Source organism: Rhinolophus hipposideros (assembly GCF_964194185.1).
Source record: "Rhinolophus hipposideros genome assembly, chromosome: 23".
NCBI lineage: Eukaryota > Metazoa > Chordata > Mammalia > Chiroptera > Rhinolophidae > Rhinolophus > Rhinolophus hipposideros.
This window is the reverse complement of record NC_138069.1, coordinates 13248262-13274461: the sequence shown is the minus strand read 5'-3', so window position 1 is coordinate 13274461 and position 26200 is coordinate 13248262. Positions and strand designations below refer to the sequence as shown.

The window sequence follows — 26200 nt, the reverse complement described above, 5'->3', positions numbered from 1 at the left end:
ACTGGGTTGGTTATTTTTTATGGTTTGCACTGAATTGTGGAGATTGAAATATACACATAATAACCAGGAAGTTATGCTCTTTGGGCTCACACATACTTGGACATAACTTGGCATAATTTGGCCTCTGGACAGAGACCACAGGTTTGGGTATTGTTTCCACTAGGGTCCTAGTGAGGTAAGGAACACCTGAGTGTGCCCAAATATAATAGGTATGCTTGTTTTATTAGAATTGGGAAAATTCAGAATGGCTTGGCCTTTGTACTTCTAGTCCCCAAGGCATCCTAGGAGGGGTCAAATGTAATTCCTCCTGGGCATAATCCATGACCACCTGACGTTGACATTGGATATGGGAGCTTGCGCCTCTGTAGGTATAGAACTAGGGATAATGTTTCAGAGGGGCTTTATTTATAAAACTGAGCCTTGATAATAAAAATGCAAATGCCAAAACAGGGAACTAAAATGGTCCCACAGCAGCGTAGTCATTTTCAGTCTGATCAATATATATGAAATAACTTCGCCATATTTCTTGCGTGACACTGGGCAAGTCACTTCCTGTCTGTGTCTCTGATTCCTCATTTATAGATTAAAGTTGTTGGACTAGATTTGTTTTAAGGTATTTTCTGGTTATGACCGTCTGTGATTTTGTGATTTAACCACTCAGGAACCAATGCTGTGGTGCTGAGCACACAGAGACTCACCCAACAGAGATATACTGAACATCCATGATATGCACCGGGCTTTCTAGCACACACTGGCCAGCTTCGCCTCTTTGCCTCCCCTTAATGAACTGAAGCCAATGGTGAAGTTCAGGTCCAGAGACAGAGATAACCTGTCAATTACTGGTGATTAAAAGCTGATTCCACCTTGTCTCCAAGCTGTTGGCTCCGTGTTCATTTCTCCGTTCTCTGCCTTTGGCTAAGCTCCTTCACGCTTCTTTCCTCTGGGGCATCATTGCACATGGTTATGTCTGCTTTGGCAAAACTGCCCACTCTTTGGACTTGATAGCCCCTTTCTGGGAACTCAGAACAAGAATTGCTTCAGCCGTGGATGTGCACGCGAGGGACTGACCCATGAGAGGGGCTGCTAGGCACAACTTCTGCCTGTACTTTCTGATTCATTGTCAGTGTCAGACAATCTGCTGTGCGAATGATGATAAATGTGTGGTGTTCTGCTGACGGAATCATGTCCTCGAAGATTAACCCCGTGCTGACAGCCTGCTTGTCTGCTGCATGGAGTCCCATCACCCACCACCAATGTTTTCCAAAACAAACCTTGAAAGTGTAAAGTGTGTTCGACAAAGGATAATAGGAAACCTCCTATCCATGTGATTTAGAACTGCAAATAATACATGTTTTTATTCCAGACAGAGAGGCCAGGACAAGGTGGGTAGCTGCTATGGAAGCAGGGAGTTATTGGAGAGAGGACCCCCGGGGCCCAACATGTAGGTGACCCAAAAGAATTTCCTAGCTAGTCATCTAGGTGGGGCTGAGATGGGCTGAAGAAGAGAAATCCATCCCTGTATGTGCTGCGGTGGGTGCATTTCATCACAGGGCTCGCCACCAGTTGTCTTCATGACTTCCGGCAAGGCTCTTCCCCAGTTTGGGCTTCAGTTTCCCCCACTGGTAAAATGAGTAAGTTGTGTCAGGTGATCTCAGGGGGCCTTTGTAGGACTACCTTTACTGGTGCTTGGGTCAGACAGGCTAAGCCCTGTGACCCCTCCATGCCGCCATCCCCAGTCGTCCCAAGGGGTGTGCTGTGGGTACATGATCTTCCGCCTGGATGTAAATGTCAAAGCTAATTCCCCAAACAGACCTTCCTCTTCTTTCCGCCCGCCACCCCCCAAATCACTAGGGCAGGTTTGAGGTAGGATAAGAACCAAGATGGTGGGTGCTCTTTCTCAGTCATTTTTCTTCATTTGGAAGAGGATGGGTTACCTGAGACACCAAACCATAATTCCTGAGGAGATGGATATCCATTCCACACCTGGTAGAAAAGATTTCCTTCTTGTAGCCCTCTGAGGAATTAAATGCCAACAAACCTAAGGCCTTCAAATTAAGTCACATTTCTATGGCAGTGGTAATTTCATCCTCTATACCCCCATCTTTTGAGGCAAATAATAATTATAACAACACCTACCACTTTTAGTGCTCCCTGTTTTCCAGGGATTATACTGAGTGCTTTACCCATTATACTGAGTACTTTACCCACCTCAGCTCATTTAATCCTCATACAATCCGCTTGAAGTAGATTCTGTTTCCCTACTTTACAGACGTGGAAACTGAAACTTAACAATCCTGCCAAGATCACATGGTGAGTAAGTGGCAGAGCTGAGACTTGAACCTGTGTTTTCTGATTCCAGGGCCCAAACGCTAACCACCACGCAGGACTGCCAATGCAAAACACTCCAAAGGCACATTAATCGCCTGATTGATGGGCAGTCCAGAGAGATCTGTCCTCTATGGGGAACGCAGCCCCACGGCCGTGAGAGTCATACCCAGTGGTTTGCTGAGAGAGCAGCTTCGACTCAGGGAGAAAGGGTGGCAGTAACTGCAGGCCTTTCTTTCAGTGGTTTGTGATATGGGGATGGGGTTCCTTCCATGGACATAAGCCATCCTAATAGCACCATTTATCATTATGACAAAGGTTAAGATGGGGAGGAACTGGAGCTGGAATGAAAGAGTAGAATTCTGATTACTTTAGCAGTTGAAAGTGACATCACCCCAGAGCTTCTATCAGATGGCAAATTGGAAGCTGGACTGAAATTGCTTTAAAATTATCCAGAGATCGTTTTCCACAGCTGTGATAAAGTCATTTGGTTGTGTTTGGAGATGCATTTCTATCTAAGATGCTCTCTGAGTCGTCTGCGTATCATCCCATTCAGGAGGCTCCTGGTCAGCCCCGGGGGAATCTGAGGCTGTGGGTGCTATTTCTGGGCACCTGGGGTATGCCCAGCCCTGCATGGGGGCTGAGTAAGTGGATGGAGCCACACTCCTTTGTCGTATTTTTAATGCATTGTGGAGTTCTTTTCATGTCAGTAAGGGATGTCTTACAACATTTGTAATGGCCACATGGCTTCCCTCGTCCATCTGGTGGACTGAACCTAGGCTTTCAGAACAGTCTCCTGCCCCTGATCAGTGAGTCAGAATGAATAGGGGTGCTGGCTGTCTGACCAGTCCTTTCATTTATTTGGCCCTTGTCCAGGTAACGTGGAGAAGAGACCCATGACGATGGGAGCTTTAGTTAACTGTTATCTCCTCTTTTTTCATCCTCAGGCAAAAGAAGGGGAACGTGGCCCACAAACACTGGCTTGGACCTTCAAATCTGGTCAAGTGCAAGCCCTGCCCCATGGCACAGTCGGCCATGGTCTGCGGCTCCGATGGTCACACCTATACGTCCAAGGTCAGTCACCTTTGTCTTTCCTGTCATCAAAAATACTTAATGCCTGCTTGTTCTGACAAGTTTCAGTGACCACTCCCAGTGGGCTCTGGCCCTTGCCCTCGAAGCTGCCACATGAACAGACATTCCCACCAAAGAGACAACTGAGATGAAAATGTTGCCTCCTGTGTTCTGGAGTGGGCAAGGGCTGAGGGCAGAGGGTGACTCTGAGGTGGTGTGTGATCCTGAAGTTAATCTAGGGGACCTTCCTGGAGAAGGTGAGGTAGCAAGCTGTTCCAAAGATGCAAGTCACACAGCTCGGCGGTTGGGGTGCAAACCAGCGGGGGAGGCCCAGGAAGGTGCCCTATGGTGGTGTGGCCGGTGAAAGGAAGGGATAGATGTTAGCATTCATTCCAGCAGCATTTGTTGTGCATGTAGAACTTATCCAGCATGGCACCAGGCTCCGGGTCTACCTGGGCCATGGTTCCCTCCTCAGGGGATGGGTCTCAGGGGCTTACAGCCCAGTGTGGGAAGGGGGGTGGGGACAAGTATGGTGACTGGTTGTCTTCACTCAAACCTATGAAAAGAATATGGTTTCATAGAAAAGGAGACTAGGGATCAAGTGGGCCTACTTATTGGAAGGACTGGGAAGTTTCACGGAGGCGGGGCGTTTCCTCTGGGCTGTAGTAATAGGATTTATGAGCAGGGAGGCAGGGGTCATCAGGGTGAAGAAAGGAGAAAGGAAATGATAATTCATTCTTGGAACTTCAAACATTCTTCTCAGGATAAGGTATCTGTACGGGTATGGAAATGGGTATATCTCACTGGCATAATGAATCAAAGAAAGAGAATCCACAGAATTGACATGAGTTTGCTTATTTGTCCTTGGATTCAACAAATGTAAATCAGCACCCCCTTGGTGCCTGACACTGTGCTGGGTGGGAAGGAGTCAGTGTGTGTCTCCAGTTTTCTGTAAGACAGAGGTGGGGGCAAGAAGCGGGGCTCGGACCCTCTTGTCTCCTCCGGCTCCAGTCTCACCACTCTCGTCTCACCCCCGTTTTCCCACATAAGAGTCATTCGCAGAATGGAATCTGGGGCTAAAGAAAAGTAACACCCCAGTCACTTCTGGTCACACTGCCATGTGGTTCTCGGGCTCCAGAACTCAGGCCATTCTGCTGGGTCCCCTTTCTGTCCCTGCCCCACTGCACACAGCTGACAGCTTCTGTTCTCTGACCCTGTCACCATCCTGTCCCTTACGCCTGGTAGATTCCACAGGCCTGGGAGCATTCTCCCGACCTGCTCCCCTCAGAGGCTTATTCGAGGTATTTTGAGGTGGGCCGTGCTTTCCTACTGATTCTATGTTGCACAGGTCACATACTTTCATTCCCTGAAAGCAGACTTTTATCCTCAGATTTTCACATTTTCCTAACCAAAGGTAATATATTTAACAAAACAGACAGTAAGAACATATGTCTAGCTGTATCCAGACCCATGCAATCTGCTTTAGGACCTCTATATCATAATTCCAGCTGGATTAGTTTCTTTGTTCTTTAACAAGTACCATTTGAGCCCTCCTTATATGCCATGCTCTGGGCCAGGTGCTGGGGAAACTTACAGTGGAAATTAAAAAGTTGTCTGTTCTTCAGAGCCAGTCAGTAATCCTTACTTTCCAACCTGACTTGTGAATTACAGCTTCTCGGCCCAAGGTCACGACCGGTACATCCTGGCTAAGTAGCTCTGGCCCAACTCTGCCCAGCAGCCCTCTGCCCCCTTCCCCTTTCCCTTACTGTCTCTGACCCCTAATGGAATCACAGTTTGAGAAAGTTTGTAGTAATGGGGCTTACTTCCAACCACCTGAACACGTCTGGAATAGTGAATTTGTGGGGCCTTAGATTCTGTGTTTCTAACAAGTTCCAGGTATGTTCATGCTGCTTGTCCAGAGACTACATTGATTAGCGAGGACCTCAGTTTTCATAGGCGCCTCCTGATAGATTTCTGTATCTCCAGTCGGCCCTTTTTCCTGCCCCATAGTCCATTGCCACATGACAGCAGTGGGACATAATTCTGTAATCGAAGTCTATTTGTGTGTCTCCCACACCTAAAATGCTTGGGTAGCTTTCTGCTTGCCGCCAGGACGAAGCTCAGACCCTTTCTTGTGACTCGTAAAGCTCTCCAAAGCCTGTCACCTTTCTGCTCCATAACCACTCATCCTAGAAAAACCCTGCATTCATTTGCTCAGCACCTGTGTGGTGAGCACTTCTGGGTGCTCTGGGTGCTGTGGAGAACACGGCAGGGGCCGTGGGGAAGGAGACACACACCACTGGAGGTTACAGTTTGGTAGGAGAGACACAAGTGAATAAGTCACCAAACAAGTAAACTTAATTTCAAATTTTGGTACGTGTTGAAAAGGAAATGAGCATGGCGCTGAGAGCAAGAGTGAGAGAGGCCCGCTTTATAGGGGGTGGTGAGGGAAGGCCTCTCTGAGAAGGTGTTCTTCAAACTGAATGGGAGGGGAGAATGTTCCAGATGGAGAAAATAGCATGGGCCGAGGCTCTCTGGCAGGATGATGTGTTTGAAGAACCTGAACATCTTCAAACATCTTCAAATTCCTTCAAAGGAATTATGATATTGAGGTCCTATAGCAGATTGCATGGGTCTGGATACAGCTAGATATATGTTCTCCCCTCAACATGAGATGAGGGGAGCAAGCAGGATGTTGAGAACAGGACAGATTCTTAGGACATGACATTCAACCAGCGCTACATAGAAGGTGAGCAGATAGTTGGGCAATGCCAGGCTTGTGGGACACTTACTACGGTAAGTGCCGCCTTTTGCCTTATGAACATGAGATCCTAGAGGCAGACACAATGCCAGTTACCACCTTAACCAGGCATACAGCACATAGTGGGTGCTTCACCAGGCACAGGACAGCGCACAATGGGTGCTCAGTAAGAGGCAGGACAAGAGAGGACCACCGGGGACTCTAGCTGAGAAGGAATGGCGAGATTCTGGTCTGTGGAACCCGTCTAGGATTTGACTGAATGGTTTGGAGAGAGTTTCATGAATGAGAGAAATAAGCCATCCCCACCTGGGCCAAGTTGCTTAGCTAAACACCTAGCCTGGGGCTCTGCAGAGAGTTGGAGGCTCCTTGCAATGACTCTCTCTTTGTGAAAATTCAGTTTGTGCTGCTGAGATCATTCCCTCCAGCTCAGGAGTAAGCTGTCTGATCCTCCAGCCTGAGATTTGAGACTTACCATGAAATGTCAGTGAGTAATGAGGGCTGTTTTGGGTGAGTGGCATGTCGCACACCAAACCCCAGCAAAAAACGGCTCACTCACCTCTGCCTTTTCTTCACAGAAGGAGCTTAAAATGCCAGCTCCCCGTAACCCCCACACTACAAGGAGCAGTGGTCTCCTGTCAGACGTGACTTGAAATGCTGTCAGTGGCAGGCCCAGCTCTCTGGTCAAGGGGCCCCTGCAGTCTGGGCAGGAAAATTGGCTTTTTGTGTTCCAGAAGGTTGCCTGTTACAGATACTGGTAAATAGCTTGTTTAAGAGGCAGGATCAGGATTTGGAAGAGTCCTTTGCAGTGATGCCTGAATCTTCAAAAGAGGACTAACTTCCAGATACCCCTGGGCAGAGTGCTGAAAGGCCTTCCCCAGTCCCAGCCTGCTGTTCCTCTAGTGTCCTTGCATTCCTATACCAGCCTGACTCACTCCTTCATTTCCCAGACCTGCTCACCTGTCTTTTCCTGGAGAAAGAGAAGAGACCTAAAACTTTCTCATCAGAAACGGTAGTGTCCATCTCCCCGTTCTCCATACCAGGTACACTGAGGCCCAGTGAGCAAAGGACAGTGGCAGAGTTTGGCACCCATGATCTCCTGCCTTCAATGAGGCTTCCTTCCAAGGAGGGTGTAGTATTGGGGTGTTTCAGTTATTGCGCCTACATATATGACCACCTGCTTTTTTGCGGTTTAAGAGGACATTTTAGTCTCACAGACAAAGCTTTTGTAGGCCGATGGTCAGTTAATAAGAGTGAATGTGTTAATGAACAGATGACTTTCCATCCCCTGGAGCTTTGGCCTCTTTTGGGTCAGTGGAGTCAGGAAACAAAAGACAGATGAGACCATGATGCCCGTACAATGGGAGATGATTTGCTGTTATAAGTCAGATTCACAAAAATTAGTGTTGGTAAAAGTATATTGCAGCCCCAGTCCCATCACCACCAAGGACACCGATACCCATAATAAACAATCGGTTCTCCAGGTGAAACAGCTGGATTCGAAGGCCGTCAGAAGCAGGAGATGGGGGGAGCCTGAACGTCAGTTCTAGCCTTCATGCCAGGTGTTTGTCCTTGGGTCATATCAAACAAGCTTTCCTTCTGCTTCTGGGACCGAACAGTCAGAGGCTTCTAGAACTGGGAGGATGCATTTAGGACCCCCTGTCCACAGCAGGGTTCTTCCAGTGGCCTGGCACCAGGGACAGCACGCAGAGCTCTGTGACTCCCCCAGAGATAAAGTGGACAACATGCACAAGTTTTGAGATGAAAGGGTAGAAGATGTTACATGGCGATGCATGTTTATTCAGACTCTATAAACGATAACCCATACAGGATAAGGGACAGCAAGCCTCCACAGGGAGGAGACAGGCGGAAGGCCAATGCTGAAGCTGGTTTGAGAGTGTGACATAGATCCTGCCCCTTGATGTAGCTTCTAGACGGTAACGATCACCCTGGTCCTTTAACTGCCCTTGATGTCACCTTCTCCTGGACAGGAGAAAATGGAGTCCCGACATTCAGTAAATATTGAGTTCTTTCTGACTCTGGGCCATGCATTGTGCTAAGTACTAGGGATATGGCAAAGGACAAAAATAGATGAAGCCCCATTTCCATGGAATTTACAAGGAAGGTAGACAAATTGAAAAGCAATCTCTTCTCGTGAGGATAGGTATTCAGATAAGGGGTTTTCAGGGTGCTGCAGGACACAGAGCAGGGCCACCTCAATTCATGTGGAGATGTGAGTGGTCTTCTTAAAGAAGGTGAAGGTTCAGTTGAGATCTTGAAATTGGAAGGAATCACCCAGAAAAAGAGTGGGGGCAGAGAGCGTGGGCAGCTCATTAATCAGAGGGAAAAGATGGGGTGAAGAGATGAAAGAGTGTGGCCCCTTGAAGGAACCAGTGACAGTATTGTGGTGGCTGGGTCACATGTGGATTGGGGGCAGAATTGACTAAGCTTCAGAAATTAGGCTAGAAAAGTGATCAGGGGCACTTTTTTGCAGGGCCATGAAAGCCATATGATGGGGGTTGGATTTTATCCTAACAGCTTCTGGGATCCTATAAGGATTTATGTTTTAGAGTTTGCTTACATTGGCTGCAGGGTGGGAGACGCTGTGGCAGGAGTGGAGACAGGGTGACTGAGGAACATGCTGGTGTGGGCCAGCCTTAGATTTGTATTGTGGTTGAAAATAGTCTAAAGAGGCATTTGGGAAGTCATAGCTGGTCTGGTGACTGAATTTCAAACATAGGAGTTATTTCAGCTCTGAGCTCCGCAGAAGGACGTCTTCACCATCTTAGTCCTGGTAGGACTTGCAAATCCTCCTGCCAACAGCTCTGTGGCCTCAGCCTGGACTGGCGGGGACCCCATCATCTGTGAATGCCTTCCCTTTCTCTCCTGTTATCCACAAGGAAAGCTGAAAGCTTATGGGGTCCTGGCTGCCAACTTCTGATTTGGCTATGAGAAGAGAAGCATTATTGCTGTTGACTAGACTCTGGCCAGCCCAGGCTTCAGGTGGGCAAACTCAGCTTTTATTCCCTGGAGGGAAAAGCTGTTCTGAAAAGTGTGAGCAGATCTAGAATGCTGCTGGGATTGGATGCTCAGAAGGGAGCAGGGGAGGAGGTCCTGGCCCTTCTAGGTCTCTCACTGCCGGGCCTCTGTGAACAGGACTCCACTGACCTCTCTATCTACATCCACCTGACCAAAGCTCAGATGTCAGCGCTAGGACTGCTTCTTTTCCACCCAGAAGCTCTCGGGTGCCTGGCCTGACCACTGAGGAGAGGGGGCTCCTTTACAGCTGGGAGCCCCGGAGAACCAGTCCTTTTCTCTGGCATCAGCCTTGCTGTTGGTAATTGGGAAATAAGCAGGCAAATACCCAGCTGCTCTCCCTCCCTTCCTACAACGTTTACTTCCTTAATCGCTGTTAAACAATTAGCAAACGGCTCGTTTATGTCTAGACGCAGAAAAGTGATGCAAAGTTAAGAACTGCTGTGGAGGAAAATGCTTCTCTTCTGTATGTGCACACATTAAGGAGGGGGAGAGGGAGAGCTTGCTTTACAGGGTTGGCATTTCTTTCAACATACTGTCGCTGCAGATTATATTATTTTCAGAGTCATCTTAATAGTTTCCAACAATCGCTACCAAGTAAAGGTCATGTTTGAAGTTCTTGGCAAATGGAGTCTCTGTTGGCTGTGTTCCCTCCCCCACCCCCCACCCATGTTCCCCAAACAGGCTGTTTGATGGTTAGAGCAAATCTAGGGTGTGGATTTATAAGACTTCTCAAGATAGCTTGGAGTTCAGTACATCTCCTCCGTCACCGCCCCCCAAACCCCGACTTTTCTGGCCCTGTGATCATGACAGGCTGAGAGGTTTGCTTTGGTTTTTGGCACAGTTGAGGCTGTCAGGATTTTCAGGGACATTTGTGGATGGGCCTGCCTCCATAGAACCTGCTGGGTGAGAATTGTCTTCAGTTGCAAATGGCTCATGGGTGAAGGCCTTGCTTCTGACTAAGCAGAAAATAAAATGATGGGACATCGAAGGTAGGAGGGTTACATTTGCACATCTTGCACACAGAAGACTAAAGCACCGGAGCAATGGTAATGGCACTAAGACTTCTAGGAACAGTGGCAATTAGGGAAGTCATTAGATGGTCCCTCCTGGGGAGGCAAAAGAAGTAGGAGAAGCCCCCAGCTGCACCCCGGTGTGCTCGCAGGTAGTAAGGAGAATGGAGTCCTGCACCCAAAGACCACATGCATGCACGGAGGAGTCACACAGTAGATTACATTATTGTGATTTTCTGTTGCTTAGGAAAAACTAACAAAAGAGGTGTTATGACTTTGGGTGAATACTCAGTGGCATCTAACCAAGTCGAAGCAACTCTGTTTTATACAGTTTGAGATTTGGGAACAAATCCTCCACGGCTGATGCCCCAACCTTGCCTTTTCCCTTGAGGCCTTGTTCCTTTGCAACCTCCTCCTCAGTCGGAAGTCGCCAAATATTATCTGGTAATGAGAGCTAGTATTCATAGTATGAAAACCCTCAACTGTTACTTTAAACAGAGTTCTCACCTTAGTTTTATTGTCATCTTTTCTCCACAGGGTTTTTGGAAGGAACAAGTATGAATATTTAACATGTTAATTGTGTGTTAGTTAGGATATAGGTTCTGTTTGTTAAAACAAAAACCCCCAAATGAAACAGGGCTTAAATAGGATAAGCCTCTGTTATTCCTCTCTCATGTAAATATTCCAAAGATAAGCAGCCCAGGACTGATATGCTGCCTCCAGACTCTCAATGACCAGGATCCTTTTAGCTTGTTGTTCTGTCATTCTCAGCAACTCGAATTGTTGAGCTTCTGCATTTGGGTCTAAGATGGCTGCTGTTCTCCAGCTAGTAGGAAGGAGGATAGGAAGGAAGCACAATCCAGGAGTCACCCCTATCACTTCTCACATCTTGTTGACCACAAATTAACCACAAGACTATACAAAGCTGCAAAGGTGTCTGGGAAACGTAGTTTTTATTCTAGGAACCCATGTGCCTGGCTAAATTTGAGAGTTCTATTATTAAAGGCAGGATAGAGTGGATATTGGGGTTATCTAGCAGTCTCTACCATAGTAATATTTTAAATGATAATAACACCAACAAAAGAACTGCTCATGTAATAAGTAATATGACCTTGTGCTAAGTGTCAGAGTATTTTATTTCCTCTGTTAGTCCATCTAATTCTCACAACAAATCTATGAAGTAGGTGCTGTTATTAGTCCTCGTTAAAGGTGAGGAAACTGAAGCTATAAAACTTTTCCAAGGTTGACCCAGCTCATCATTAGCAGAGCAGCTATTTGAACCTGCGCCTGTCTGACTCTAGAGTCACAGACTGTACTTCCATGAGCAAAAAGCCATCTGAAAAGTAATGTAAACTACCAGCTATATCATCGGGATTCTTTTCATTTCAAGTGACAGAAACATAACTCAAACTTAGCATAATCCAAAAGTGGAGATTTGCTGGCACTCAATACTAGAAAGCAGGCCCCAGAGAAAGAAGGGGAAATTCAGTGTTGACAACACTCCATCTCCTTCTGTCTCTCATGTCTGTCTATCTCTGCTTGGTGCTTGTCTTCATTTTGCAAGGAGGCTTTCTTCCCTTGGCAGAGGATATGGATTTTGACAGTCCCAGATTCATTTGCTCCTAGTCTGGAAATGCCAAAGAAATTTGCCAGGGTCTGTGTTTCAATCCCAGGGATGGATTCCAATTGGCTCATTTTGTGTCATGTGTTTATCCTTTAATCAGACTATAGTCACATGACCCTCTTGACGCTTACCCTTCAAAAGTAGTTTTTTTTTTTGTTTTGTCTTGTTTTGTTTTTTCCCACCAGAACAAGAGGGAGGGAAAGACTATTTACTAGACTGAGTGAAATTTTAAAAATAGCACAGTACGTCATCACCTTCTAAAATATCAAGTATAAAAAATAAAGAAATAAAAATAAAATAAATAAAATATCAAGTATATTAGTCTCATTCAAGGCTTCAGGTACATAAATGACACTAGCCTGATCCTATAAGAATGTATTAACGCATGCTATTTCTTGGAATGCCAGACATTCCAAGAAAGGCAGGTAAGACAAGTCTATAGCACATATATTAGTTATCTAGTTAAAGAGAAAATTCTTCTAAAATGAACTCGATTCAGCATCATTTTAATTCAGATTTTTTAAAAAACCATTTGGACCAATGTTATAATACTTTCTTCTGATCGGGGGTACATCTGTCCTCAGTTCTATTAAGCATTTATTTCTTCGTGGAACATGCCAAGATAGCAGAGTCTTGTTGTCTCCCGAGGATACACTTTCAGGCAAAATGGTTATTGTGACATTTTCAGAAAGCACAGATGTTCAAACACGGTCTGTGGTGAAAAAGCATCCACAGAACTTCCACGGACTACTTCCACATGCAGATAAGTTATGAAGTTAGAGCAGAAGAAAGCAATTCACCTAATTATTTTCCCACGTATTTCTGTGTCCTATATGCAAACGTGCATTTAACCAAGATTTGAAGAATAGGTTTCCATTTCTTTTTCTCAAATGCCCTGAGTAGAATGCCATGTAATTAGTCAGCGCTTTTGTTAAAAACGCATTAGGAAGAAAAACCTTCTTGTTGTCAGTTCTGTTGAACGCACAATTAAACCATTTGATAAAGCAATTACCTGAACACAATTATGCTCATCCTCACCTCATTGGGAGATGAAATTAAGGATTAGGTAAAATTGCAAAGCACTTGAGATTGCTGCCAACCAAGCCTTTAGAAGACAGAATGGTCCCCGGCCAGAATGAATATGTACAGTGCTAAAAATCTAATTAAATCATTACAAACAACTTTAATTAAGTTCACAATCATGTTGCTTTTGTTTTGCTTTAAAAGACAAACAAAATATTCCCTGTTGGCATACCACTCAAAAGAGTACAGAGTTCTTCACCACATTTTCCAAGAGAACCTTTCAGCACCGGATATAGCTAATGTTCACAGAGGCTGATAGTATTTTCTAAGCCTTAGTCTAGGGGCTGTATGCTACATGAGGGAATGAGGGAATATTAGCTGCTGAGACTTTACCATGCACTGACACCATAACCGCATATTGAGAGAAATAGCCTTAGTGATGCTGTGACTTTTGCCAGCGCAAGTTGTTGTTGTTTTTTTCCTTTATAAAACAAATGAAACATTTTGGAATCTTTACGTGGAACAGACGTGCCTCATCCTTTGGCCAAGGGTGGGCATCCTGAGATGCTGGGTTCTATCCAGCGAGGTGCTCAGAACAGTAGAGCTTCAGCAGCAGGGAGGACCCAATGTCCAAAAGAGCAACATTTCCCAAGTTCTTATCTTTGGCACTGAGGACCGCTTTGGAATCCAGACATGCCCAAAGGTAGGCTGCGTCATGGTGGCCAGACGAGAGCCGGTGCTGTAGGAACCTGGGGACCCTGACCAGATTGATCATAGAAAAAAGAATCACTCATTATAAGTGATTATTTGCTTTCTCCTCTTCCAGTAGCAAGACCAAAAGAGGATATTATGTACGTGGGAGTGGGGCGCCCCAAACGTGATTCTAAGCAAGATCTGCTACATCTCTTGTGGTATCTTCCACTATTTTCTGCTGGAAGCTCTGTGGACCAGCCACATAGCCCCCTCTTTACAGCACACCAACACAACCCAATTCTCTGGCACCACACAAATGACAGATAAAGGTGGAGGAGAGAGGAGGGGTGTGGTTTTTGGTTTTTGGTTTTTTTTGGCGTTTACATGCACGTGGCTGGATAAAATGGATTGAACCTCCCTTACCCACATCTATCCCCACTGAAAAAAGGATTTCAACTTTAAGGCTCAGCCAAAGCATATCTCCTTAATGAAGTTAGGCCATTTCTTTCCTCTGAGCTCCAGTAGCACCAGGCATATCGTTCTGTTGGAGCATTTGCTGTATCCCATTGGAATTATCTGTAGATAAGTGTACATATCCAGCCCTATGGTGGGCTAGAGATCCTGAAAACGCTATGATACAAAGCTCCGAGATATAATAAACATCCTTCTAAATAGCTGAGTTTGCAAGCTGTAAGGGACATCCCCAGTTGGGGGATGGGGAGAAGAACAACCAGAGTAGATATTGCCCATGGCCCCGGGGGTTGGAGAGGTGGATGGTTAGCTGATCTGCCCAACAGGCTTTGGGGATAACAGCTGCCTGCAGATTGGAGACAATGCCTCAGTCCTTACAAGGTGGGCAGTTGGAGCTGAGGCCTCACATAGAAATCCAAAACCTTTACATATTCCCCCTGAGTTAAAGACTGGGCTTAATTTCTTAAAAAAAAAAAATAAAGAAAGAAAGAAAGAAAATCTGCCAGTTGTTAAAGGGAGACAACAAAAACACTTGTCAGTTTCAGCCTGGACTTTAGTTAAAGAAAGAAAAGGTCACCTATATAACTTTTTAGCAGAGGACCTGCATTTTTTCATAGAGGGCAAGGGTAGTGCACAAACCATGTAATGACCTATATAGGATACAGACACAGACCAGTCAGAACAGGCAATGGCCGTTGAGCTGTCGTGTGGCATACAGTATGAATGGCAGCCTGAGTATATGCTTCCAGTTCACACTCTTTATGTGGTCCAGGAAATCTGAAGCTACTTAATTAATTTGAAGTGGTCCTGGGTGGGGGATGCACTGGGGTTCCTGGAAGAAGCAAGTATAAATCCTCTTTGTGGGTCTAAACCATCAACTCAGGCTTCACAAGTTTCCCTCAAAACCCTGCCAAAAAAAAATGACTCATAATTCTTTAACCATAGAAGGAAATAAGCCACCATGAGCAAGAGGCAGCAGAGACAACAACCAGCAGAATTAGACCCCCGAGAACTTGAGAGATGGAATTTTTTCAGGTACAGAATAGAAAGTGAGTTCAAATGTTCAAAATGTGTTTGAAAAAGACAGTTTAAAACTTAAGTAATGAATGACATACTATCAAAAATACCAGTTCAATTTGAAACTTCTAGAAGGGAGGAATATAATCTTTAACAGTACATTTTAATGAAGAAAACACACATGGGAAAGAAACCAGGGCTCCAGCTCCTTATTCTAAATGTCGCACTAAAAACAAATAATTAAACATTATTTCTGTTCAATCTATATTTCACAGTAACCCTAAAGCTCTACTCAGTAGGGAAAATTCTTTACAGAAGTATGGCTAATCAGTGCAGAAGTAATAATAGCATTAGGAAATTGCCGTTTTTCAGCCCCTAATGAGTATGTGCTTCCCATTCACACATCCATGGAGTATGGATGAAGACGTTAGACAAAAGGTTGATGATGAACTTCAGGCTGTTGTCGCCTGAGCCCTGGGATGAATCTCAGACATTGTTTGTCCTCTTGTGTTATGTGGTAGGAAGCACACAGCAATGCGCATGCTTCGTAGGTACGTGAAGAAGTTTTGCCCAAAGGAGTCGAATCCAAATCTAGTCAAGCTTACAGCTATAATTTTCATTTACAGGGTATGCAGGAGGAGAGAAATTTGTTAAGGGAGGCCACACAGAGGCAAACGGACAAATTCAGAATGTGACATATTTGGGGAGCCAGAAAATGGACGCAGTTACTTCATGAAATCAGATGGAGTGGGAGACTACTCCCAAATGTTTTGGGAATGCCAGTTGAATCCAGATTGAAACTAAGCAACCAAAATTTAAAAAGAAAAAAAGATGTTCTGGGGATTTTCAGGAAAATTGATTATGGACTGGAAGCTAGATATGGTAATAGCATTGTATCTGAGTAAGAAAAACACACTTTTAAAGAGACGTATTGTGAAGAACATAGAGGAATTGCTTTAAAATAATTTAGCAAAGAAAAAAAGGGTAAAAGGGTACGATTAAGCAAATCTAGCAAAATCTTGAAAATTGTTGAACTGAGGTTATAAAGATTCATTGTACTAAATTCTCTACTTTGACATATATTCAAAATCCATCCTAAATTTTAAAAGTATGTTTTTTGGGGGGAGAAACTGTTTCCTGCTAATCTTATCTCCCATGTTGAACATATGAAATGAGTATTAGCAGAAAAAAGGAAGGAAGCTGTATTTACAGGAAAAACGAGAGTGTTAGGAGAAACAAAAGTGATAAATTTGTAAAACTATAACCATATATACCTCATAGACTAAAAAATAAAACCGAAAACTGTTAAACTTCCAGAAAAAAAAAACCAGGAGAAAATCTTTGTGACCTTGGGTTAGGCAAATATTTCTTAGATACAACACCAAAACCATGCTGCATAAAATAAAAAATTGATACACATTTTTTCAGTTCTGCCCTCAAAAGTCACTGTTAAGAGAATGAAAAATGAAGCCACAACCTAGGAGAAAATATTTGAAAATCATATGTTTTATACAGGACTTGTGTCCAGAATATATAAGGAACTCTCTAAATTCAGTAATAAGTAAACAAACAATCCAATAAAAATGGGCAAAATATTTCAGCAAACATTTCACCAACGGAGATATGTGTATGGTAAGTAAGCATGTAAAAAATGCTTAACATTATTTGTCACTAAGGAAATGCAAATGATAACTACAGTGACATACCACTATACTAAAATGCCTAAAATTTAAAAGGCTGATGATATCAAATGTTGGCAAGGATGTGGAGGAAATAGAACTCTCAGGCACTGTTGGTGAGAAGGTAAAATGCTCCTACCACTTCGGAAAACAGTTTGGAAGTTTCTTTAAAAATGACTATATGATCAAGCCATCCTGATTCTAGGTCTTTACCCAAGAGAGATGAAAGTGTATGTCCACAGGAGCACTTGTTCTCAAATGCTCGTAGCAACTTTCTTAATGATAGCCCCCAATGGCAAATGATTCAAGTGTCCATCAAGTGAAGGAATGAACAAATGTGCTATATCCATCCAACCGACCACTCCCGAGAAATAAAAGGGAACATTACATTGCTAATGCATGTAACAACTTGAATGGATATTAACATAATTATGCTGAGTGCAAGCCAGACGAAAATAGTACATGCTGTTTGATGACATTGATATGAAACTTCAGAAAAATGCAAGCTAATCTATAGTGATGGAAAGCAGACCTGTGATTTGCTGGGGGTGGGGTGGGGGTGGCGGTGGTGCAGGGCAGGATTATAAAGGGGCACGATGCTTTTGGGGATAATGGATTTGTTATCTCGTTTATGGTCCTGGTTTCACGAATGTGTGTATATTTATATTTATCAAAGCTTCATCACATTGTATACTTTCAATATGTATAGTTTATTGTTTGCCAACTCTACTTCAATACAGCTGTTTAAGAAGTTAAAAAAAGATGACTAGACCTGTAGAGTATGTCTCAAGATTAGCACATTCTTCCAATTACCCACTTTTTCTCTGTGTATCTTTTTGGATGCAGTATCCTCCATTATTTAGGAAGATCCCACTTTGTAGTCTCGTGTAGCCTGAGGAATGTCAGAAAATAGAGTTGACACTTTTCAAAGATTTTTTTTCCTGGGGAACACTGAAAGACAAAAAGATGCAAATTACCCTGAACACTCAATCAGTTTGGGTTCTCCTTTCCTGGAGAATCCCCCTGTACTCAAAGTGAGGCTTGAATTGTAATATCCCTTTGGGTACAGAGCCTGGTTTTCATTTGTTGTTATTGCTCTACTGGTCCCCTTAGAGAAGCAGACGTCTCGAGGGGCTGAGTAGAAGCAAGAAGAGCCACACAGGGAGTGACTGGGATGGCAGAGGTCTCCAGGGGTGGCCCACAGAGCTTGTGGACCTGGTGGCCTTTCAAAGGCTGCTTCAAAGGGCAGGAGGGACAGATAAGTTTCACTGTGTGTCAAGAAGAAACTATGCAGAGTGTGTAAGTACCTGGGAGACAAAAATCAGTGATCAGAGCAGGTGAGGGAAGAGTGACATGTTGACATGGCCTTGGGACTGATGTGATAAAGCCATCAGTCCTGTGGCTGATGGGGGAACGAGAGAGATGGCACCTCTGAAGATCACGTGGTTGGGAGAGGCTGCTTCATCTTCTGACTCCTCACGTGTCAGCTACACTCACTGATTCCCATCTCAGACCTCCAAGTCTTCAGAGCTGGAGGAGGCTACAGACTTTTCAGGTGCCGCCCTTGGGAACCTCTTCTAGGGCAGCCCCTCCAGAGTCACCAGACACAGCCACCATGCTCCAGGGCCATGCAAGACGCTGGTCCTGTCTCCAGGTTGGTCCCTGAGTCTGGGGAAGACAGGCGTGTGAACATAGTTTCCTAGGTCAGCGGGTTAAGGAATGTCATAAAAGCATGGACAGGGTGAGGTGCCATATGGGAGGGCAGAGGAAGGGTTGGCACATTGGTGTCATGGTTAAGAGCCTGCTCGGTGCAGCTGTGTGGTGGAGCCCAGGTCAGCCTGTCAGCAGCTATGTGACCCGCACAAGTTAGGAAGCTTGTCAGGGCCCTGCTGTCCTTGTCCACAAAATGGGGTGATGCTCCCTGCCTCAAAGAGTTTTTGCAAAGGTTACATTAGTGATTACATACTGAATTCTTAGAACAGCATCTGGGACATAGAAAAGCCGCCTGTAAATAGTAATTGCCTCCTCCCCCAGGAAGTTGGATGGACCTCTTCTTGAAAACCAGTTCTCTCTCTGGCCCCAGTGGCCCAGCTTTCACACCCCACTTTCCATTTTCTTCCTGAGGTCTTCTCTGCCTCCTCCCATTGCTCTGGTTCTGGCCAGCGGAGGTGGTGCTGTGACAATGGTACCTGGCATCTTGTTTTGAGGGCATGCTCTGGAGCAGAGGCTGGCACGAGGATCTGCTCGATCGCTCTTCAAGCAGATTGCTCACCTGTTGGTGGGGAATGGCACACACGTCCACTTTTCATTCATTCCACCAACAGGTACTGAGCCCTAGGCCACAGCTATTCAGGTGTGGCTGAGCTCCAGTTCGTGAAATCAGGATGGGCCTGCGTTCAGAACGATCTTCCAGAGGTCGTGAGGTAGTAGGACGTGGACACACACCTGAGCAGCATTGCGGGTGGGGATGTGTTCTGCACACTCCCTCCTCCCCCTGACATCACCGCACCCTCACTCCACTATTCATTCATCGGTCAAATGCTTGGGAGCCCCTCGGACACGCGTGGCACGTGTACACGTTGCTGAGGCAGGTGGGCTGAGCTGGCTGCACTTACTAGAGCGTTGGTGTAGCTCTGCTGGGATTTCTAAGCCAGGGTTCACATACCTGAGATGGCCCTGTGGGAGGACGAAGGTAATAGCAGCTTTGGTTGTTGGCCTGCCCATTCCTGGGCTGGAGGAGATGGACAGACATGTGACCCCAGCCAAGTCTGCCAGATGTGCAAGGGGAGTAGATACCTGGGCTTAGGTCTGCTCCTTCCTGGAAACCCCTCACCCTAAGGAATTAAGCACAGGCAGTCCCTTTGATCACCTGGTCAGAGTCCAGGGTCTGCCCCTTTCCAGGGGCCAGTTTTATGTCTCCTGACCTAGGCGTCATACCCCAGCTGTCCCCAACTTTTATTAGGTGTGGTCCACAGCAACGCCAGTGCCAATAGCACGTGACTTTACCTTGGGCCACCGCTGTGCTATGCACGTGACATGCCAAGATCGTCCTTAATTCTCACACTGCTTATAAAGAGAGACTCGGCTGTGAACACGGCTGTGGGCCCTCAGCTCCCGTGTGCAGGAGCCCGGCCTCACCACAACGGCACCCTGACGACTCGCCGAGCCCGACAGTCACAATCACAGCACGGCTCAAGGCGATGTGACAGAACTGCCTGATTCAGACTAATCCGGGATGGGTGGAATTCCATTAGAATTGGCAAGAAAATTGGATTTTAATTACAAATAATTTTAAAGGATTTTTGTTTTTCTTAACTTGGAGGAAATACTCTGGGGGTCTCTTAATCCTGCCTTGGGAAATAATAAGTACAAATGATGACTGGGCCAGCTGGTGGATTTCTTAGCTACAACCGCGCCGCAGTGATGATTTGTTTTCAAGTGTCGTGAGTGGCCCCTCTCTCGGAGTGGTGGAAATGTTCCTTTTGCAGTTGTGTTTGCATTAACTCCTCCCCTTCAGTGGACCCTTTCTGCCCCAAAGTGGTGATGGGGTGACCGCAGGCCCAGCTCAGGATGGCATTTCTCAGAGCCCTGAGCAGGGTGTCTGGATGTTGGTGGCCTGAGGTGGGGGGCTCAGTCTCCCTAAATGACCTCATTCGTACCGTGCGGTGCTACCCTCACTCAGAGCGATCGTCGTGGAAATCTGTTTTCATTTTCTGTGACTTGGTCATTGTTTTACTATAGCCACGTGGAAGGAGAGGAGTGCCCCAGCCATGGAAAATTAGCACAGCATGGAACTGAGCAATCCTGGGGGCCACTGCAGACGGGCAGAGGCTGAGGATGGGGCGGGCATGGGGCGTCCTCAGGGAGGTCACTGTGCACAGCACCCGTTTTTGTATGAGAGAAAACAAAGCACTCCTGTCACTTGCCCTGGGTGCCAGTAGCTCTGACAGCCTCCTCAAGTCTGGTCTTCTAGGTGACGCTACCTCCCCCATGAGGGCGGCACCCCCCCCCTCCTGCCCACCCACCACCTACCACCCACCCGTGTGCTCCTGTACTGTTGAGAACTGTGGGAGGGAGAAGAGTTCCTTAGGTCATTTGGTTTCCACAGCTCACAGGTTTTCTCAATTGCATGTTTCATAGATCCACATTTTTATCCCTGTAGCTGTCATTTTTCTTGACCTGGTATTTTAGTCACTCAAAGCAGTATTACTGTATTGCTTTGGAATTTCTCAGGCTTTTTCCTTCATAAAGTTCCCATCAACCTAGGGAGAATGGTAGCTGATGAGAAGAATGGAGAGCCACGGCTGGCTTTACCCAGCTCCTGGCCGCCAGGCGGGGCCCTGGCTCTCAGGACTGAGCTGATCAGCTTGCATGCGGGCCTACTCTGTGCCTGATGCCATCCTGGCGGTGGGCTGCTCACCACCGAGTCTGGCTCTCACAACCCTGGGCTGAAACAGTTCTGTCCTCATGTCTACAGATGAAGAAACAGACCCCAAAAGGGGTTGTTCCTTGCCTAGGCTCCTCCACTTGTAAGTGACAGAGGTGGGTTTGAACCTAGATTTAGCTGAGCCCGAATAATTTTGGTCCTTTGTCAAAAAGTGTTCAACGTTCCTGGTTTAATGGCATTGAATAGCACTAGCACTAGACCCATTTATAGAGTGGCTTCTGAATGGCCTGCTGGAACTATTCACTCAGATACCTGATTGGCATCTCACACTAATGGTGGCCAAACAGAGCTCCTGTTCCCCTCTTCCCCAGGGCCTCCCCCCATGTGCCACGACTCTGCTTTCCACCAGTGACTAAGGCCAAACTGTGGGAGTCATCTTTGACGCCTCATTTTCTGTCATGCCCTCCAGACAACCCATTAGCAAGACTTGTTGTCTTTGCCTCAACACTATGTCCTGAATTGGCTACTCATCACCAGTGCTGTCCCCATGACGTGGTGTTACTGTCTTCTTGCGCCTGGACCACTGCTTGGCCCCTCGCTGGTCTCCCTGCTTCCATTGGTGCTCCTTGTCGGCAGTTCCTCACAGAGCAGCTTGCATAATGCCTGGCTCAGAAAAATGACTCCGTAGTCACTTAGGTATTGGAAGGTAGGTGGGTGAGGATGGGAGAGATGAGGCTGGTGGGGGGAGGGGAGTGGTGAGCAGGGAAGGTCATGAAGGTCTCTGTGGCCTATCGAGGGACTAGACAAGAAATTAATGGGAATGTGAGTTCAGGGTATCTCTCGGGACTCATGTGGTTGAGTACTTTGGCGGTTCTTTTTTGTCTTGGTGGATAGAATACTTTGTGAGTAAATATAATAAAGATTCTCCAAGGTCTGAGGAACTCCCACATGCAAAGAGTTTTGGAGAAAGGGGTTAATAAGCTTCCATTCTCCAACAGTGAGGAAACTTGGACTGCTGAGATGGAGGGAGGCTCAGAGAGCCTGGGAGCCAAGGGGACCTAACAATTAAATGTGGCTGTCCAAAGAATGTTATTTTTACGTGCCCTTACCCAGGACCCAAGACCTAACTGCAGAGGCTGCCAGTGGGCACGTCGCTCAGGGCACAAATGCACAGGCCTTGTCCAAGTACAGCCCAGGGCCTTTTGCTGCCTTGCATTGACGCTTTGAATGAAGGAATTTTTCCTCAGCTTCAGCTCCAGCCAGGGTTTTGTCATTTTAGTTTACTCTAACCCTTGGGAGTGTCTTCTCACCTTGGCAAGGCACTGTTTCGCTACACCCATTACTTTATATCCATAGCACATACTACAGTGTCTTGTAACTAGTAGGCGCTCAATAAATGTTTGTGGAAGGAAGGGATGGAGTAGAAAAGAGATAGCTCATCCTTGGGAAGGTGGAGGAAATGAATTAGAGGCGGCCAGCGTTGAAGGCACAGACCTCACACTCATACAGAAACACACTTGTTAGCACCCCACTGTGGCACCCCTTATGTCCATCCCCTCCTCTTTGCCTCTTGGCCACTGAACAGAGAGCGGTGGAAAGGGAACCTGTGGGCCAGTTTTCAGTGCTCTTGTGTTGCCTCTTTCCTTAGCTCAGTTCCATGACTGTATTAGTGTATAAGGAGACGGGGGAGGGAGGGAGGCTGGAATCTGAAACCCAGCCAGAGAGTACCATCAGAAAGAGAAACTAACTGCTCTGTGACTACAGGTGCCCAAGAGTCTCAGGAGAATCAAGTTGCACCTTATCAAAGCCCCTTGCTTAAAAGCCCAGGGGAACAAAGGAATTTTCCTTTTACAAAATCTGCCTATTCGGTTTGAGCCATGACCCCTTTTTCTCTTCCAGCTTGGAGACAATAGAACACTTGAGAGGTGTTTCATGCTTTCAAGATGAAACTCTATATAGCCTTTGACCTGGAGGGTTCTGCTCTTTCATTAACTCAGCCAGCGAAAGTGCTGGCTGGGACCTGGTCCCTGAGCTTGGCTGTGCCTGAGTGGGAGGGTCTGGAGAGGAGGTTGGACATGGCACCTGCCCTCGAGGAGTTGATAGTCGTAGCTGCCACTGATTTCTGCACAATGAGCTGCACTGAAGTGGAAATTCAAGTGTCCCAAAGCTGTCTGTAAGTCTGTGCCAGATGCCTGCCCTGGACAGAGGGAAGAAGGCCTGCGTATGGCAAGAGGCAGAGCCCATGGGATGAAATTTTCTCTTGCAGAGGGTGGTCTGGGGTGGAGAACAGCTCATGGATTCTTCTCCCCCTCCCACTGTGTCATGAGGAGGGATGTAGTGTTTGGCTAATTGCTTCCCTGTGAGAAGCTGGGAAATTATGCAGCAGTTTTGTTGACAAAGGATGAACTTCAAATTGCGGTTTTGCAAAAAAGTTGTTTGTTCTTGAGGCAAGCTCAACCCTTTTTCATTGAAATAAAACCTTAAAAGTAGCAGCTTGTCTCACGTGGGATTTGCACATTTTGTTAGAGAAAGTATTGCTTCCATTTCTGTTGTAAAATGATGAACCCTCGCTAAGTTGACTCCATTTCTCCTCGGAGCTCCAACCTAGTTGGAGAGCAAAAACATGTCTGATATCCAGATGTTAGAGTCTGTGCTTATACCCTGCCGGTTATTTGGGGACTGAACTTCTGAAGCCTGCTGGTGGCCTCTGTCACATGCCTGGCTCACCTCCTGGGTGTATTTCAGAAGGTGTTCTTCTTTGCCTTGTTCCAGCTCAAACCTTGGAGCCGTCTCTTGTAGTTACAAAGCCCCCTACCTCAGGGCTGCACAAAGCGTGTTTGAAAACTTGAGTTTCTGAAAGCCTGCTCTCAAGTTTTGTACTTATTTTGTGACTAAAAGTTAGTGTACATTTTGATGTTTTTGTCTCAGAAGGAGATGGTGCATCTGATGGGACTTTGAAGTTGACCAGACGTTCAAGTTTAGTGGTGAGTATTTCCTTGTTAAAGCCCATCTGCTCCAGAAGTCGGCCCAGTTTTCTTGGTGACTCAAGTCACAAGCGGTGGCTGGGCTGGGCTCAGCACTGAGTTGGTGCTGAGAGCCAGCAGCGGAGCTCCCCAGGTCCTGGCTGTGAAGGGGACCTTGTTGGCGTCCCACTGCTCTCAGGGCATTGGCGTAGTCAATCTGAGATCTGAGCTGCCACCACAATGTTGAGCCTGGGGCCTGAGGCATATTTAGTTGCCTTCTCCACCAGCGCTCATCTGAAAATTAGAAGATGACATTGAGACACGGTGGTTTGGAATGTCAACGACTTTGATCCCGGAAGCAGGACAAGGACGGGGTCGGGAACCAGGATGCATGGTGTGCCGGCTCTGTCCGGAGCAGACCCTCTCCTCCTCTCTCTGGGCCTGCGTTTCTGTGTTGGCTCCTGGATTCTGTCCCTCACCAGTTCTCCAGGACGTCCTCTTGGCTGTGGTCACACTGCCCTTCCCGACCTCCTCTCATGGAGATCTTGTAGCAGCTCCTTCTTACTCTTACTCTTTTTTTTTTTTTTTTGAGGCCTGATCATTTTTCTTTAATTCAAAAACTAACTATCGTAAGTTTTCTACAGCAAGGCATAAATTCAAGATCAAATATATACACATATCAGGGACTTGGCTTGAAGAACCAAGGACGACTCTAAGTGCATTTGTGAGGGTACCCATGGCCCAGGGTGGGTGTAGGAGAAGAAATACAGGAAAGAAGGAACAAAGCTCTTCCAATCCAGCTGGGGTTCTGAGCCTCTTTCCCAGTCTCTGTCTTTGGTCCTGGACTTCCCCATGCCTCGTTCTTTCCAAAGCTTCAGAACTGTACCAAGTTGCAAAGCTTCCTGGAAGACTTCTCCCCACAAGGGTATTCTCTCTTCACCCCCACAATGCTTGAGCTCACTTGCCATACAACTGTGGCCAGTCTGGTATAATAAGCTAGTTGATCCATTTGTTAACCACTTGAAACTTCTTTGAGGGCGGGGACCATTACCTTGTCCCTTCTTTGTGTATCTTTCAACATACTCTCTCCACCAGTGGCCTGAAAAGCTAATGGCATCCAGAGGGTAGGAGTGATGTGGGTAAGCCGAGAGGCAGGAGGATTAGCAAATGTTCTGTAAGAGGCTGATAGATTTTACATCCCCACATCCCCATGTCACTCTTTTTATATTTTTATTTTTATTTTAAAAATGGCTTGGAGCAAGCCCATCAGGTAATTTGAATCCAAAAGTAGAAACAAGCCCATTTGGGTGACACACTGCTCATCTTTCAAATCTATGAGAGACGCTAAGCAAATTAAAAAACAGACAGACAAACATACAACCAATCACACTGATAAAATCAATGGGGCTAGGAAGTTAACTTTACCTAATGAATAGAAGGATGTAACTTCAGGTCCATGATGGCGCTTGGAGACTTGAGTCACATTCCCTGCAGGGAAATGCAGGAATAGAAGGTGTAGCCCCTCGCTGGGGAGAGACCCATTCAGTCTTGAGGTAGGGCGTTCCGTGGGCTAATGAAGGCAGAGTGGATGGAAGCCTCGGACACAACTGGTCCAGCCTCCCCTGGTCCCATCTCCCCAACCACCAACAATGTGGAAACCGAGACCTCAGAAGTCAGGTTATAGTCTAAGCAGAGACAAGAACCTGAGTCTCCTGGCTTCTACCTGAGAGCTTTTCATGGGAGGCTGGTAGATGCCTCTGGGTACCAGCAAGCTTAGAGAGAACATGGGGTGTCGACCCAGTGTTAGAGAAGTGCTGAGTGGGAGGTTCCAGGTAAATAGAGCCACTCATGTATCTCGCTGGATCATGTGCTTCCCCCCGCTTCCTTTTTTCTGCCTGCTTCTTGACCTCCTTCCTCAGGCGCCTCCGTGTCCTGCCTCCCATGCCATTTGGGGGAACTCTCTCTGGGCCCCCTGAGACTGATGCTGAGCTTCTGACTCCAACCTGTCCTGCATGTCATGGTCACAGGGCCCCCGGGTCCCCTGCCCTGGCACACATGCTGTGCCATTCACCAGGAGAGATGCTGCTGGCTCCTGCTTTCCAGAGAAGCAAACTCTCCTCTCTCCCTGCCATACAGAGGC

General features: G+C 46.4%; 1 protein-coding gene across 1 annotated transcript in view; it reads left to right on the top strand.

Moving 5' to 3' along the window:
- Nucleotides 1-26200, top strand: part of SPOCK1 (SPARC (osteonectin), cwcv and kazal like domains proteoglycan 1) — a 472354-nt gene that overhangs the window by 339908 nt on the left and 106246 nt on the right. The window contains exon 5 of the mRNA XM_081035612.1: nucleotides 3273-3399. Coding sequence (XP_080891738.1) covers nucleotides 3273-3399 — 127 coding nt within the window. The remainder of the gene's footprint in view (nucleotides 1-3272; nucleotides 3400-26200) is intronic.